Source organism: Rhinolophus sinicus, linkage group LG07 (genome assembly GCF_036562045.2).
Source record: "Rhinolophus sinicus isolate RSC01 linkage group LG07, ASM3656204v1, whole genome shotgun sequence".
NCBI lineage: Eukaryota > Metazoa > Chordata > Mammalia > Chiroptera > Rhinolophidae > Rhinolophus > Rhinolophus sinicus.
In genome coordinates, this window is record NC_133757.1 from 120129654 (window position 1) to 120146666 (window position 17013).

General features: G+C 38.6%; 2 protein-coding genes across 12 annotated transcripts in view; both read right to left on the bottom strand.

Moving 5' to 3' along the window:
• LARP1B (La ribonucleoprotein 1B) overlaps positions 1–2700 on the bottom strand; it is an 87070-nt gene extending 84370 nt beyond the window's left edge. For 2 of the 6 annotated variants that reach the window (XR_002138897.2, XM_074338533.1), the window contains exon 1: positions 1874–2697. Coding sequence is in view for 4 of the 6 variants with exons in the window: in XM_074338533.1 (XP_074194634.1) it covers positions 1874–2354 (481 nt within the window). In the remaining 2 variants the exon portion in view is untranslated. Of the gene's footprint in view, positions 1–1873 lie in introns of all 6 variants that reach the window. The other 4 variants (XR_012498224.1, XM_019749018.2, XM_019749017.2 and 1 more) reach the window with 4 other exon arrangements.
• Positions 2701–8491: 5791 nt separating this feature from the next.
• Positions 8492–17013, bottom strand: part of ABHD18 (abhydrolase domain containing 18) — a 39526-nt gene continuing 31004 nt past the window's right edge. For 5 of the 6 annotated variants that reach the window (XM_074338536.1, XM_074338537.1, XM_074338535.1 and 2 more), the window contains 3 exons: positions 16297–16675; positions 15696–15858; positions 10073–12406 (listed from right to left, as the gene is read on the bottom strand). In XM_074338536.1, coding sequence (XP_074194637.1) covers positions 12355–12406; positions 15696–15858; positions 16297–16675 — 594 coding nt within the window. In that variant the 3' untranslated portion in view covers positions 10073–12354. Of the gene's footprint in view, positions 8937–10072; positions 12407–15695; positions 15859–16296; positions 16676–17013 lie in introns of those variants that run through there. The other variant, XM_074338539.1, reaches the window with a different exon arrangement.

The window sequence follows — 17013 nt, forward strand, 5'->3', positions numbered from 1 at the left end:
TTCATCCACTTCATTCATTTACAAGGCTCAGAAATCTTGCCAGAAGTCAACTAGCTAGTTATTAACAATGTCTGGATTAGAACCCCAAGTGTCTCGGACAATGCATTTCTTCAGCACAATCCCTTACTTATAGTACCTAAGTTATTCATGAACTGCAAATAGAAGCTGTAGTAGACAGTGTAGAGTCAGTACAGAAGAGAGACTTTAAGTTACTATACAACTCCAAGTCTGAAGAACAGAAGACCTGCGGGAACAGAACGGATGCCAAGAACAGAAGGGTTGCCTAGAGAGAGACATCAGCAAAACTAAAATTCCCATGAACAACACCATAAATACATCCAGCATCAGCTTGTTCTTAATTTCCAACAAAGATTAAGATCCTCAATAAAGGCACCTGTAGGTTAATTATATTAAACTATTAAATATTTTTCACAAGGTCATTTGCAATTAAAATGGTTTTACCTTAATGATTTAAAAACCTGTCAAATTGATTTTACAATCTACAAAGAGTTCAGTGTTTTTGGTAGTTCACTGAATATAATGTTTAATGGTGTAGGTCTAGAAGTAGGGAGGTGAGACAGCCATTAAGATCACCAGGGCTTTCCTTCTCTTCTCTAAATTTTATGGAAATTTTGCTTTAAGATTTTTGTTCTCTTCAGTTAGTAACAGTAGTAGTAATAGTAGTAAACAACCATCTTTGCAGAAGAGAATGGTTGCAACATTAAATGCTGAACAAATTTTTCAGTAGTTTTTTCTGCCAAGTGTCAAAATTTATCAAGAATGATGAGTATTAACTGTGCAAATGCTATCACCTTACTTTTATACCATACCCTTCATCTCAATTAATTATCTTCACAATCCTGTAAATATGCTCAAATTTTCTTATCCCAGTTAACGTTTAATTTTAAGAAAAAGTCAAGAATTACAAGTAAACAGCTGTAATGTCTACATGAAAAAGTTCAATTAATTTACTACAACTTAATTTTAGAAAGACAAACTAGGAAAAGGGTGGGATTTGGGACAGGATTCCACCATCATCACAGAATGCTGGCATTCTGAATGAACCTGCTTTTCTTTCCACAAAAAAAGAAAAGAAAACAGAAAAACTAGGAGATAATTACTTTTTGTCTTGCTTCTATTTACTATTTCCATGTAAACTTAAAAAAAAAAGACAAAACAACACGCTGTTGCTACAACCAAAAGAAAGCACCAAGGGCTAGCCGGTATTGGTCAGCATGCAAAGGCAGTGACATAATCTAATCTCTAAAGGGAAGGAGGGCTAACTGAATGTGAGAAGACTACCATTGACCTACTGTGCAATCCACTCTCACGTCAACTATCCTACTTCAATTATTTTCCACCACAGTCGTAACTCAAAGCATTTTAGTAGCAAGTACAACATAGTCTCATTTTTAATGAGTACTTAGTGTTTTGAAAACAGTGCAATTTTAACCTTATCAATTATTTCACAATTAACCAAAAATCACTACTGCGCTTCCACACTCAAATAAATCCCTTGCTTCACACCTCTGTTGAAAAAGCCCTTCTACAGGGTGAACTGCCATAGCTAGCTCCCTAAAGTTAGCTTTCCCGAGGCACTCAACACGTGGGGGCAAAACACGATCGAGGCGGCGCCCGCAGAGCCCGAGTTACGTTCACCCACCCGTCAAGAGGTCCCACCTCTTCCTGCCGCTCCCGTCCCAGATGCCCATTTATGTAAATTGGCAGAGTGAATGACACCTTGGAACAAAATACCTCTGACTGACAGGGAAAGGAGACCTGCCCCTCCCCCGCCCCGCGGCAGCTTCGGCGCCACGCGCGTCGCCTGTGCACACCCTGTCCCCCCGGGGCCCACCACAGAGGAGCCACAGACCTGATTCAAGTGGGGGCGGCAGCAGCCCCGACGCGGCGGGGAACAGGTGCTGAGCAGGCTTTCTGGTCCAGGGGTTCTCCTTAGGTGGCAGCGGCGGCTGCGGCTTTTCCTCAGGGCCGGCCGCCGCCTCCTCCTCCGGGGCGTCCTCCACTGGCGGGTCCCGCGGCGGCAGCGGCTCCCCGCCGAAGGGGCCCCCTTGCCCGCGCGCCTTGTGCGCCAGGTGCAGCGCAAGAGGCCTCACGGGCACCGCCGCCTGGGGTACACTGTGTCCCAGGACTGGCGCGGGCGACGGCTCTCCCCGCGCCCCCGCGCTGGTAGCGGTCGCCGCCCTCTCGTCCCTCGCTGCCTCTTTGCCTTCCCGTTCGGGCGCGGGCAGCTGCCCGGCCTGCCAGTTCGCCGCGGGCAACAGCGACTCCTCAGCGGCCGCCGCGGGCGGCTCGTCCCGAGAGTGAGCGGCGGGCACCGGGGCGCGAGCAGACATCGTCCCCTTGCCCCAGCCGCCACAGCCGGGGGAAGCCCGGGGCCAGGAAGCCCGGCTGCCCGTCTCTCCGCCCGGGCGCCGACTGGCTCCGGCCTGAGGCAGGGAGCCCGAGAGCCCGGCCGCCGTCGCCACCGCCGCCCGCGTCGGCCGAGGCCGTGCAGCGCCCGGCGTGCCGCTCCTCCCCGCGTCGAACGGAGCGCTAACCGCCCGCCAGCGCCGCCTGCTTCAGCGACACACGCCGCGAGCCAGCCAGCCCGTGCCGGGCGCCGCAGCCGGGAGCCCTCACCTGGCGCGGGCAACGACGGAGGTGCAGCGAGGCGGCTGGAGGACCTCTAGCGGAGTCGGAGAGGCGCGCGCCCCTAGAGCCGGTAATTGCTCGCGGGGCGTGGAGGGGAGGTCCGCGGGGGCCGGCTTGGCGGCGGGGCGGGGCCTCCGGGAGGAGCGTGACGTGGCTCCTCAGCGGCTTCTGCCCTCGCCAGGCCGCCGCCCGCGATAGCTGCCTGCGGATCCCGTCCGGGTGCCGCCCGGCCTGAGGGCCGCCCCCGCCCCCGCCCCAGCGGCCAGCCGAGGGGGAAGGAGGGCGAGCTGGGAGGTTCCCGGCTCTCGGGCTCCGGCAGCCCCGGCGCAGGGGCGGGTCGCGCATCGGGCCTCTGTGACTCGCTGCGCGCAGCTCTGGGACGACGGCGGACGAGTGCCGAGCGGGCTACGCACTTGGCGCCCGGGGAGGTCGCTTTGCCCCCGGCGCTCAGGCGAGGCGGGGTAATCTCGCAGCCCACTCCGGGTGGCTCTACAATAATCCCCCAGCGTCTGTAGCGTCGCTCGGTGACCAAGTGCCCCCCTGGCGCTCTGGAGCACCGCAGTCACCTGTAATACTGAACCACGTACAAAATGAAAAAAGTGTGATCTGTAGGTAACGGTTTATTAAACCTTTGCTCAGGCACTTAGGCTGGTGCTCTTCCCCACCCCTGTTACTACCCACGAACTGAAATATTTTTGAAGTGCCTCTTGAGTAAAAAAATAAAAAAAATAAAAAATATTTCGCCAGCTTTTAAAAAAATTACCTGTTTCTTTAATTTGTAGAGAGAACACTTGTTTACAAATTAACCATGTCCCAAATATTTTTTCCTGGAATGGATATGCTAGAAAGGTACAAATAGGTTTTGATTTTAAAAATCTGGTAAGAACTTTCTATAATACTTGGCACTCAGATTCAACAAGTGATTAAATTGGTTTCATGTGCGTGTATTTATGAGCTAATAAGGTTTATGTTCAGGTGCAAGGTTGCTGAAAGTGGGTTCAGTTTTACAGCTGTCAAACTAGGCAGACAATTTGTATAGGACTCCACTCCCATGAGTCTCACCTCAACCACATTAAACTCAAATATATTCTTCGGTATTCAAAACTTGTACTAGGCACAAATTATTTAATTTCATAAGGCCAGTAAACTATTCATACATTACAACAGCCGTAAACAATAAGGCCTTTCTTGTTTTCCAATTTACTAGTTTCCAATTTACCTGACCCTATGCAACCTAAACCCATTCCTAGTTAAATAGGGCGTATTTCCACCTATATTCCCAGAGAGGCACCATCTTGACTGGCTCCTTTATTGGTGAAGCTTTGGGTTTCAACTAATTACTTTTGCACCAATCTAGTAGCTTCTCTTCCTGTTGTAATCGGCCATTGGAGTCCTGCCAGGTAATCCTGACTCTTACAAATGCCTATCAACAAATAAGACTCAGAGAGACATTCTATTTTACCAGCTATTTAACTATACACTGCTTACCAATGGGGATGTGTTCTGAGAAATGTGTCAATAGGCAATTTCTTTGTTGTGCAGATACCATGCAGTGTACTTATACTCTTGGTGTATGGTATAGCCTACTCCACACCTAGGATATATGCTATATATAGCCTGTTGCTTCTAAGCTACAAGGCTATATAGTGTGTTACTATACAAAACAATACGGGATTAAACTAAGCACAAGAGAAGATGATGCAATCAAGAAACGAGGTAAACGTAAGGGTGTGAAGCTGCTGCTGGAGTAACGGCATACTGTTTTACAGGAAACTGTACACTAAATACACTAAGATACACTAATGTAAAAAGTACACTAAAATAATGATTAAAAGTATAGTAAATACATAAATAAGTCATTTATTATCGAGTATTATGTATTGCACCTAATTGTAATGGGCTATACTTTTACAGCACTGGCAGCACAGTAGGTTTACACTAGCATCACCACAAAACACATGAGTAATGTGTTGCGCTGTGACACTATGATGGTTATGATTTCACTGGGTGACAGAAATTTTTCAGTTCCATTATAATCTCATGGGACCACTTTCTGATACATGGTCAGTCATTGACAGAAACATTGTTGTGCAGAGTACATGTGGATTAAAGACTGATTCAGTTGAGAAAAAGGTTATGTGGAATAGTTCTCCAAAGTTCGATTCATATGGGCTACCTAACCATCGTTGGTAGAGGCAAAAAACAAAATTCGGCCCAGTAAATTTGAAGATCGAATGGGCTTTATTGAGCAATTCATGAATTGGGCAGCATCTTAGGAACAACCAGAAGGGCTCTCTGAAGAGTTGTACAAAATGAAAGTTTTTATAGGAAGAAGGGAGGGGCAAGGAAAAAAAAGTTCCAAGACATCTGTTTTTTGGAGGGAGGAATGATCTTTATCATGCAGATTGCCTCTTTCTATGGAGATTACCTCACTGGTGTTAACCAGAAAATTCCGGACTGGTTGATTATGTTTATATAGAGTTTGAAACTGCAATTAGGTAGTGAATCTAGGTTTAGTATCATGGGATTTTAGGAGAAGTGACACCATTTTGGGCCTGTGCTTTTCTCTGTGATACTGGTTTTGTTTGTTGCTTTTTTTAATAAGGTGAAAATCATAAAAGTACTTCATTGAAGAAACACAGGAAGACTTTCTTGAAAATAGGTTGTGCTTGCAGAAAGAACAATTGGAGGGTAAATGTGTGTTCGAAAGGTCTCTAAAGAACTCAACAGTAGGTGTTTGCGATCGCCACTGTAGTGCAGTGCCTATAATGTCAGTGAAGGGCGTTAGCTGTCTTTTAAATACATATTAATAACTTCTGTTTCCGCATAACTGCTTCTTGTAAACAACTTCACCTGCTTTCTGTTTGCCCCTACATATCTGCTTTCCACCCTTTTCCTGCTCTTGCGCCTGGGAGGGCTGACCTGTCCAGAGTGTATCAGTGGGTTCCCTCTCCCTCCTTTGGACGAGGTGTGATCAAGCAATACGGTGAATGTTTAAATTTATATAAAAAAAAAAAAATTACAGTGTTAATGTGCACACATTTGTCTGTCTTGTTTTGTGTAAAGGCTGGTTCTATATAACCTCTGGAATGTATAACTTTTTATTTCAGGCTAGGAGACTTACAAATGTGCTGAAAACCTAACTGACCCCTGGTTTAAACACGTGAATGGAACAATCCTGTGAATGAATCCATTAATACTGCCACCTTGGTGGAAGTGGTTTGTACCACCAGGATTTATCTTTGTGGTGATTACTATTCACCTTGGGTCTATGAATGCCTAAATGGTTGGCACATAACTGGGTGATGCCTCTTAGGTTAGCTAACTGTGCCCTTAACTTTTCACAAAGGAAGTAAGACACCTCATTTGTCAGCTTTTCTGGATTTACATCCTCACGTTAGAAAAGAGCTACCAGGAGGCATTCAGATTCAGAATTCACTTCCTTTGGCAGACCCTACTTCCCTGGTTAGGAATAAATGTAAATGAGGCTATCTATGATCAGGAACCTCTCCTTAACTCTTGAAGATATTGATCCTTAGACTCTTTGGCCAAAGTTGTTCTTGATAATAGGATAGCCCTTGATTATGTTTTAGCTGAGGAAGGAGGGATCTGAGTTGTGGCCAGTCCCATCTGTGGCACTTGGATTAATACTTCTGGGACTCAATTACATAAGATTACTGATCAAACCATTTGGCTTAAAAAGGTGACTCCTTCAGTAGGGTCTTTGACTTGTTTGATTTTGGTTGGTTTGGGTCTTGAATATGACTCTGAAGTATTCTAAACATTTGAAATTATGCTTATGGTTATCATACCACAATAATCTCCCTGATGCATTGTATCCTCTCAAAAGCTTTAAATGCATATTCACGGACATTGACCATCAGGCAAATGATCTTAAAACTGGAATATCAAAAGGGAACTAAGAATGACCGACTAAAGATTGTGAACCTGAAGCTGTGACCTGATTTTTTTTTTTTTCAATAACAGAAAACTGGAATCTAGAGCACAGGTATAGGGTTCTTTTCAGAGGGAGAATGGTTCTCTAGGCCCTCAGAAGTTATGAAACACCTAATTATCCTTATACAAACTTGATCACATTGTTCAATGAGCCTTGTTTTTTGTTTGTAGTATGCTAATGTATCATCAGATGATGGAACCCACTCCTTCTCCTGCTCCTCCTCCCCCTACTGTCTCAGGAAAGTAAAGTCCCACAGGAAACAACATCTTTGTTTTTATTACCAGTGCAATTTAGGTTCAAGCTGGCAAAGACCCAATGTGCAAACAGCTGTACTTAATGCTAGAGAGATTTCAAAGACTATATTAGATACAATCTTGTTTCAAAGTCTTTCTCCAAAGAAGATAAAACTGAACCCAGAGATTTTTATTTTTTAACTTCCTATAAAATGACTTTAAAAGACCAATTTTTCAACAAGATTCACACCATTACCTCCAAGTCACAGAGCGTTGGGCCCTGTTTATCATAAGCATGAGCTAAATGCCTGGATAAATACTAAATACTTCCAGTGATCTCCAACCTTCAAGACAAGGCCAACATTAATGTCTGTTTGAAAAGCATTACATGCATCTTCCCTTTAATAAATACAACTGACACATTCAATCTTACATACAGTGAGAGTAAAAGCAACTTCAGAAAATTTTGCTTTTTTCACTTATCTGTACTGTGCAGATTGGTAAAAAGAAACACAGTGCTTGCTATGCAAACAGTTTCAGAACAAATCTAGGTTACCTTTCCACAACACTGCTGTTGCTGGTTAGGTAGCTCTGTTTACTTGTAAGTGGGGTGGGTTTTAATAGGCCAGTTTAACAGAAATAGGAACTCTCAAATGTTTAAGTGTCTTGCCTAAGAACTGCCAATAGCTAGGATTGATAGTCAAAGCTCTCTGTCTTTCCTGCCACCCGATTTAGTCTTTTTTTTCTTTTACAATGTGGACAAAAAAAAAAGGGGGGTCCTACAGAAAATAACCTCACAGGGTTATCTGATCATAAATTCCTCACTGGGCAGGTCCTGGTGGGGAGTCCCACCCCAGGCCTATAACTTCTTTAGTGAAATGTGTTAAGCCAGCCCTGTCCATTGTGCTTGTGCATCTAGGTTAGCATACCTTTGAAATACCAGAATACCCCTGGAAGGGGTATTAACCCTCAAGAGAACCCATAATCTTGTTAACTATCCTGTAATCCAATCTCCACCTTGCTTTTCTGACCGCCATGTAATTTTCCTTATGTTCCCTCCGTAATTTCAAATGCATAAAACAAGCTGCAAACTGTTACTCTGGGAGCATTTGAGATCTTGCTTCCCGGAATATGTCATCAAATCAATGCTTATACAAATTTTCTATAGGTTTGGACGTTTCTTACATTGACAAATTCGTAAAGGTTACTAACCCCTTCTATACCCTATTCTTTGAAAATCGCTGTTCTTTGAAACCTGGAAAAGGTTATGCTTTTTTGTACTTATACTTTATTTTTGGTTGTTTTTTTTTCTCCTTCTAATTGTATTAGTCTTTTATTCTTTTGGTTATCTCTTCCAGCATTTATTTCCATTTGTAGGTAATGAAATGTCTAAGGAATCTACTTCAAATGTTGGATGAGCTGTGAGCATGGTCTTTCCCTTCACTTCAACTCCGAATTAAGATTTTTTGATCCTTGCTTTTTATATTCCAGTCCCAGTAGTAGTTTTCACTGTAGAAGTTATCTGAAGACAGTCTCATGCTTTATAGCAGTGGCCTACAAGCAAGCTGTAGCTTCTCCAGGAATGCTACATGGGATGGATTAAAATATGTATTAAACTAAGAGGCATTCTCTCAAATGAGTTTAAATGCATTTTATTTTTAGGCAACCTAACATGACATGTTTTTTCTTAAAAACAATGCCTCCACTCCAAATAAATCAAGGTAAAAATAAACGAGAGCTAGTCCTGGTGTATGGATGAACAGCAGCAGCCAGTTATGACGACAGGTGATGGATCCAAATGGCCAACTTTGTCAGCATTCTTCCATTTCTAAATCATCCTTAAAGAAAAATTATATATGGGGTCACCCCAAACTCACAGCAGTCCAGCAGAGCAACCGTGCCATCTGTATTCATGTTTTCACCAATAAAGAATTGGTAATTTTGGAAATTAGCAAGGATGTGCTTGATTTGTTCTACAGCCCATCATAAAAAGGGTTTCCTCCTTCTGGTCTCTGTTCTTCAAGTTTCCCTTCGATTGAGTTCATGTCATCCTTGATGTACTCCTTGTAGGCTTCTTTTGTGAAGCTGATTTCCTGCAAATGATGGTTCATGACAGTATCAACACCAGTGACTGTGCTTTTGGTACCTTCACCCTTGGGGCCTTCAGGGGAGGCTTTTCCACCAATGTTACCCTCTGTCCTACTGACCATCTTCACCTCCACCTCCGGGCACAGCCCATCAGCGATCTCCCGGATCTCATAGATACCGGAGAATACATCACGGCTGATGAGGTCCCCGTAGATGATCATGATGGCAGCTGAAAGGAGCCAGCAGCGCTGGCTTAGCAGGAGCGGTAGTGGGGGGAGAGGGAAGCGGGGGGAAAAGCTATTTTTAGTGTATTTTAAAAAATAATTATTACTATTATTTGTGTTATTGTAAGTTATTGTTGATGCTGCCAATCTACTGGCCAAACTTTGAGCAACAAACTGCTAGGGTACTTCTTCCTTTGTGGAATTTACTCAGGTACTGTATATAGGAAAATTGTTTTACATCCATCACAGATTAGACTTTTTACAGTTGTTTACTTTTTCTTTTAATTAGCACAGTCTGGTGAATCTGCACATTTGCTCTTTTGGTCCTGAAGAAAATGTTTCTGGGTTCTTTGGTTCAACATTTTCTAGTTAAAACTATTTTCAAAGTCCTTTATACAATCATTGATTTCCTAGGATTCTGCCTATGTGAATATTCCTAGAATTAAGTTATTCTACTCCTGCAAAATGTACCTTTTCCTTTTGTCTAAGCTGCTATAATCTTTCCTTTTACTTCCAAAGCCAGTTTCTATAGCAGCCTCTGCCCACGACCCCCATTCCCAGTCCAACTGCATCCTATAGGTAAGTTCTTATTTTTAGATTTTGTTTGTAGTATATTTACTAGTGTAAATGCAATCATATCCAATGTTGTAGTGAGTTATACAATATTCAGATAACAGTGGTCTGTCAGAATGCTGGTTTCCCTGGGATCACACATATTTGGAGGGAAAATCTGGGTCTTGTTGTAGATACTGAACACTAATTATTCTGCTGGAGCCTCCCTAGCTTATTTCTGCCTTACCTTGTTTGAGTCATAATATTACTAAGGAGGAACACATACTCAATTCAAGTTTGGATACATTAATCAAACATGACACATATTTTCTATATTTAGAATAATACCTCTTGAACATAAATAATTAACTTTTTAAATAAGCTTTTATTGTGAAGTATAAAATACTTGGAAATGATTTTAAAAATTTCAGTTACAGTATTAACAATTCAATAGTCTTTACAAGAGAAAGCACCACATTAAAAATACATTCATAAGAAAGCATCTAAAATGTATATGCTAAAATTATTTAATAGTAATTACATTAGCAAATCATGAAATTCAGAAAAGTTTTCTAATTACAAATCTAAATCGGGTGTCAAACTCAGATGTCTTCAGGGATACGTAGGAACCACAAAGTAGTAACTAGTCTAGTATAAGAGGGAGTCCAGGGGTATGTGGCAAACTTGGAATGCATGCCAATCTAACCATGTTTCAAATTTTGAAATGTTATGCACACAGGATGGAACAGCTGTGGGCCACGCTGGCCTGTATCAACTGCCAGTTTACAACCCTGGCCTAAATAATTTCTAGCAGTTTATGTCCCCAAATGACAGATAGCACATGGGTGTGTGTGTGTATGTGATGAAGCTGGTCACTATTTTGGCGGGAGTAGACAAAAACTTCAAGAAAAGGTATTTTGTACTTTCAATCATGTTAGGTAGCTGCATGAATATATCCTTAAAACATGGTTAAGAAACAAAAATTTTAAAATACCTTCTTTCACATTTATTTGGGAAAAATTAGTTATGCCTAAGAGTTAATTAAAATGAAATAAAATTTCAGTCACACACCATAGTTCATTATTTCTTAGTGAGAAATACTTATGTGAAAAATAAAGTATTGGTTTTACTGAAGCCATTGCTCAGAAAGCATTCAATCATACTACCTCACAATATACAAAAGAAAATACTTGTAATTCATGTTGACAATAAGTTTTACTTTATCTTTAACAGGTATATTATAGAAGAACTTTAGATTTTTATAGTTTCAATTAAAAGTAAAGGTTCTAGTCTGAACATGTAAAATTGCTATAGCTTAAATGGCTGTAACCATGTGGGTTTGTTACACCAAAGCAGTTTTACAGAACTTCTAACTCCAAAAAGAGAAGGAAAAAAGGAAAAGAAGAATTTACATCTCTTGCCATCGATGACTTTACATTAATAATTTTTAAAGGTTTTAAAAATTAAGGTGATGAAGGCATTAGAGTGACAAAATCACCTTTAAAAAATGCTACAAAGGCACATTATAATTTAAATATCCTAACTAGATTAAGACTACAATTTAAAAATAATCTATAGACATCACAGATTTCAAACAAATAAAACTCAAATACATTTATTCCAAGCCTTGATACAACACCCAAATATATTTTCTACTTTTTAAGAATACTTTAACTCTTAGCTTGAGAAGTTTATCATGAAAAGCACCAAATCTAGCCATGAAATCTTCCAATTTAAAAAAGTTAGTAGTTATACCTTTTCTGTAAAGTTCATTTGGAACAATTCGATTTCATTGTGACCATTAATTTTTGAAATTAAAAAATCAAAGCTGTTAAGTAAAGTTAGCCTAAAGTAAAGTTAGATGTTTAGCAAACCCAGAGTAGGTATATAAGAAAATGTGAAGACATGATATCTATCAATTAATGCAACACATTATTTCCATTTTTCATGAATTGAAAGTTTTTAAGTAGGAAACATACGTTTGGCTTTTTTTCCTAACCTAATATTTGTCAGTTTTAAAGTTTGGCGACGTCTTACACATCTTATCTGCATTTTCACACTCATTTTAATTAAATCACTTACATATGAAACACTCAGGATTTTTTAGAATTCAAAGTTAACACTGATTTTACACATCATAAATATTTTCATGGCAGAAAATTAAAGGTGAAAATAATATTATAAATTCACTATGGTTCCATTAAAAAAAATACACATTTCTCAAAGTAAGTCAATAGTAGAAATATACAAGGGTATACAATACAGGCTGATGTATTACATACTTTGTTTGATTTGGCAGTTCTATAAAAACCAATGGTTTCTATGAATAAATTTATTTTAATTAATAACTTAATAAATTATAATTTAAAATGTAAAGTTTTCATAAATAGTAAAAACAAATTATATATCGAGTGTATGGGATTCCCATAAACAATAACAAAATACTTCAACATCATTTCATCCAAATACTGGTTTAAAGTTATTCAAATGCATTTAAAGGTTATAGTTGACTGATCTGTAACACTGGATTCCAGACTAAATTGGTAGCAGTTAGATATATCGTGGTGTCTGCTTGTTCTTCACATCATCAAAGGATGAAACTCCTTTTGTAAGAAGCATGATGACTACGCTGATTACAGTGATCCAATTAGTTAGCATATTTTTGGAGAAAGCGTTCAAATGCATCATAGATGGCTTGTCTAAAATTAAAAAGGAAAGAAAAACTACAAGTAATTAGCAAAAAAAGGGGGGGGGAACAACAGAGAGTGCTTTTACAGTAAGTTATTTCCAAAATTACCTTTGACTTGCAACCTGACCTCCTCTCCAAATAGCTGTGAAAGAGGCAGGTACCTGAGAGTGCGTATTTGGATCCAGGTAACTTCACCACTACTGGAAAACCTCAAATGTACTTCCAGCTGATGATGGGTTCCGAAGTACCATTTTTTCTGTGAAGCACTTTTTTGTGCCTTAGGATTTATATAATATGTTTGCATCTATACAGAGGGTGCCAAAAAAATGTATACACATTTTAAGAAAGGAAAAAATTATATTAAATTGTAATACAATGAATGTCGCTAGCATTCATTTGATTGATGCCATCTTTTGAGCGAACGTCATACTACACATTGCTACGTAATTCAATTCAACTTGAAAAAGTTATACATAGGTAACATCTCCTGAAATGTGTACATTTCCTTTTTTGGCACCCCGGTATATATGTATAATACATAAAATGATAAAAAGGGAAAAGCTATTGTTTTTATTTTGTCGTTTGTTGAATATTAACTGGCTATATAACTTTTCAGAATGTAATAGTCAATCTATTTCATAGACTATAATATAGATGCTTTCTGTTTATTTAAAAAAACATGTCCCTAGCAACTGAACTTAAAAGCAAAACCCTTAGTTTCCTACATTAACTTTACTGGGTATTTTAATACATTGTTTGTGGGAAACGAGTAAACTCGTCATATCGCCTCTAGTTGGAACCGGCAAAAATTTTGCAAAGTAAATAAATAGAGACCTCTTTTTAAACTAAAACACTGAAAGTTTCATAGAAAAATATCAAATAGATTGAAAGATATGAATATTTTACGGAAAGTCTAATTTTGGCGAGAAAATGTCAAAAAAGCCCTGTGTTACGACGCGATTTGGCGGGAAAATGCCCGCTTACAAAGTTTAATATTTTAATTAGAAAGGAATAGTCAAATTGATCTGGCCCAGGTCCATAAGATACTATTTTTAAAGCTTGTTTTTTTTTTCATATTGTGAAATTCTACATTTTCATAGTAGAATGTTCAGAAAATCCAAAAATATAGAACAGGAAAAAAGTCAAAATCCAATTACTTTAAGATATCTACTTTAAAATTTTCATATATTTCCTCTATGCTTTTTAAAATGCTTACATACCTCTATGTTTTCACCCAACTTAAGTAACTATGACATCATATTAATTCTGTATCCTAAGCATTTCCCCACATCTTTAAAAAGATATTAAGGTTATCTTTAAAATCAGCAGCCTACTGAAAGATTATGATTTCCAACATGATGGGAAGACACGGCTTTCCATCACAATTGTATTTGTTTGGCTCAAAAATGTATTCCTAGTAAAATGTGACAAACAATGAGAAGGGAAACAAATTAAAGATGGACATTGGCATGTTGGTATAAACACATAAAGATATTTTGTTTTAGGGCAGTTGTAAGAGTAATAGTTGACTGCAGGTGAGAGAGAAAGAGAGGGCCCTGAGATGTTTGTCCGCTGGATAGTTTTTCGCCCAGAGTTAGTCCTGGGCAGTTGCTCTGCTAGAATACATATCTTTTACTTCCTGGTGCCTAAGCGTTGCAGCGCACGCTTGTGTACATGGTATGAGGAGGGTTAGGAGAGGCATACTAACATATGCCTTTTAAATCATTCGAACAGTCTCGCATTCACTTGTATTATCGATCAGTTCTAGATAACAACACAAAATAGATATTGTATCACATAAAGGAGTGGCTTGTTTTACATCTGGTGAGTGAGAAGAATGAAGTTTTAAAAATTCAATTCCAATGTCATCTGAACTTCGTTAGATTTTGAAGTGACTGACTCCACCTGAGCAAGTTATTTAATTTTTTTTCTTCCCTGTATTTCTTTGTAATGGGGTTAATAACTTATGAAGCAATTGCTTTAGTACCTGGCACATGGGAACAGCTAACATTTACCTTTCTCAAATGAAGCCTTTAAATGAGCACTTTTGAGTTTTTACAGCTGACTTTGATTATATCCATAGCTATTCTTCCTGAATAGCTGAGAAGCTATTCTTCTCAGCCACACTCCCACTTAGACACATAAAAGAGAAAAATTTATATGATACTGATTTACTAAAGCAAGCATGTGGGTTTTCTGTATTCACAAATACAACAGAACTTTAGACTCTGCTTGAGCAACCCTAGCAACGCTAAGTAGTCACAATTTTTGCTTTGTTTTATTTTTGTTGTTTTAGTTTTGCTGTGCCACAGGTCACATTGGGTAGGTAGTCTGCTCACTAACACGGACTCAAATGCTGAACAAATGTTTTTTTAAAAGATTATATAATAAAAGGGAGGTTTATTATATGCTTCAAGACATTACAGACTTAAAGAATGTCTGTATTCTGTACTCAAAAAGGCAGTATCTAGAAGTTGAACTAAATAAGTAACAACATTAACTATTATTAACAAATAACTATTAACAAATAACATTAACTAACATTAACAACATTAACAAATAACTATTTCTTAGATTAAAAAGAATTAAAACATGTCAAATGTATAGTACACATTATTTTCGTATTATATAGCTATCCAGCTGGAAGTTTGGGAATACTTATTACACAGAGGATACTGATCTAGGCAGTTTATGTGAATTAATTTAACCATTAATGATAAATATATTTCAATGATACCTTTTGCCATCAAATTTGAATACAAGTAGAAATAATGCAGGATACCAAAAAACGAGTTATAAAAGTTTTTATAAGTTCTAACAAATACTGAAGTCATAAAAGGTCATTAACATTAAAACCAACATTGCACTTCTCATTTAAGGTGCAATATTCACTTGCTCCTGAAAAACATTGCTAGATTTTCCACAGATACTCAGGCCATTGTGAGAGCAGAATATCCAAATGGAGTAGAAAACTCAAGATGAACCAAAGCAAGTTTTATAAACCCTGTTGTTCCTCCCTACCCCCTAAAACACCTGGCTGTTAACATCTGAAGAGGGTAAAACCACACAATAAAACATGCCTATCATATGTTACTTCCTAGTTCTCTAGGAAAAAAAAAAGAAAAGAACAGGACAAGAAAGGAGAGTACCACAATGTGAGAATTGGGGGAGGCAGGGAGGAAACAAGCGGATTAAAACATACAATAAAAATACCCAATCTTTTATATTTGTTGAGACAAAAAAAAATCTAGAAACAAACAAATAAATAGACACCTGTTTAGACCAATCAATCATCTTACCTGAAGATTCCTTGTTTAAAAAGATAAGCACTGATATGACCTCCTTCTAGATAACGGATTTCACAGCCAGGCCAAATTTCTTGTAGACTTCGAACTCCTGTTCGGGGAATGTAGGCATCTTCTTTGGCTTGAACCACTATAATGAGGCTTGGGTCAACTGGAACTAGGTATAGGATTTTAAAACATGCAACATACACACTTTTACAAATCTCTAAGATTTTTATATAAGTACTGTAATTGTATTAGAAAATAAAACACATCATACAGTACAGTAAGTAAAACAGTTGTCAAACTGGAACTATATTTGATTAGGTTAAATATCAACTATAATATACCATATCATAATATCATCTCTAATACAGTGAAATGAATATTCTAAAGACATAAAAATCCAATGTTTTTAAGGAACTAATAAGATGGTCTTAGATTATCATGGATAAAATACGATATTTAAAGAATCAACTTTTCTTGGAAAACATTCCGGAGCCAACAATAAAGATACTCTTGAAAATATAAAATTATCTCATAAAACGTCCTTAAAAATATTTCACAAATATTTACACATCAGCAAATATTCTCAATTTCATATAAAAATTCGTACCTGAGAAATTTGCGACATGAGTACATTCATCCATGACTCCTTTCATAAATATTAAAGATTCTTTCTGAAGATTCTTTCTTCTTTGTTCTTCACTGAGTAGGTGGTATGACTGAGGATTACAACTTGTGTAAATACTTTTGTTGTTTGAAAGTGTTTGATTGAAGCACTCCATCTTAGAGGTATCTTGCAACAAGAGTTCTTCTGATGTGGCACTGAAAGATGTTTTACTAGATTTACGGCACTCAGCAGGTTTTGGGGACACAACTTGGTCTGTCATATCTAAATTTAAAGTTCTAGAAACTAGATTAAGGTTAGTGAGCTTGTCTGTACTGCTAGGGAAGCGTTTCACGAACTCTTGTCCCATTTTGAAAGAATCTGTCTAAATATATGAAAGAAAAGAAAATATCATTTAATACAAAATAGGATTTTATTTAACAGCCTTGTTAAAACAAAGAGATATCACAAATGTCCATCAACGAATAAATGGAAAAACAAAATGTGTAACACACGTACAATGGATTATTATTAGGTCTTAAAAGGGAAGGAAATTCCGACACATGCTAAAACATGGATGAATTCTGAAGACATTGTATTAAATGAATAAGCCAGGCACAAAAGGACAAATACTGTGTGACTCCACTTTTATGAAAACCTAGAATAGTCAAAGTCATAGAGACAGAAGGTTGAATGGTGGTTGCCAGAGGCTGGGAGGATGAG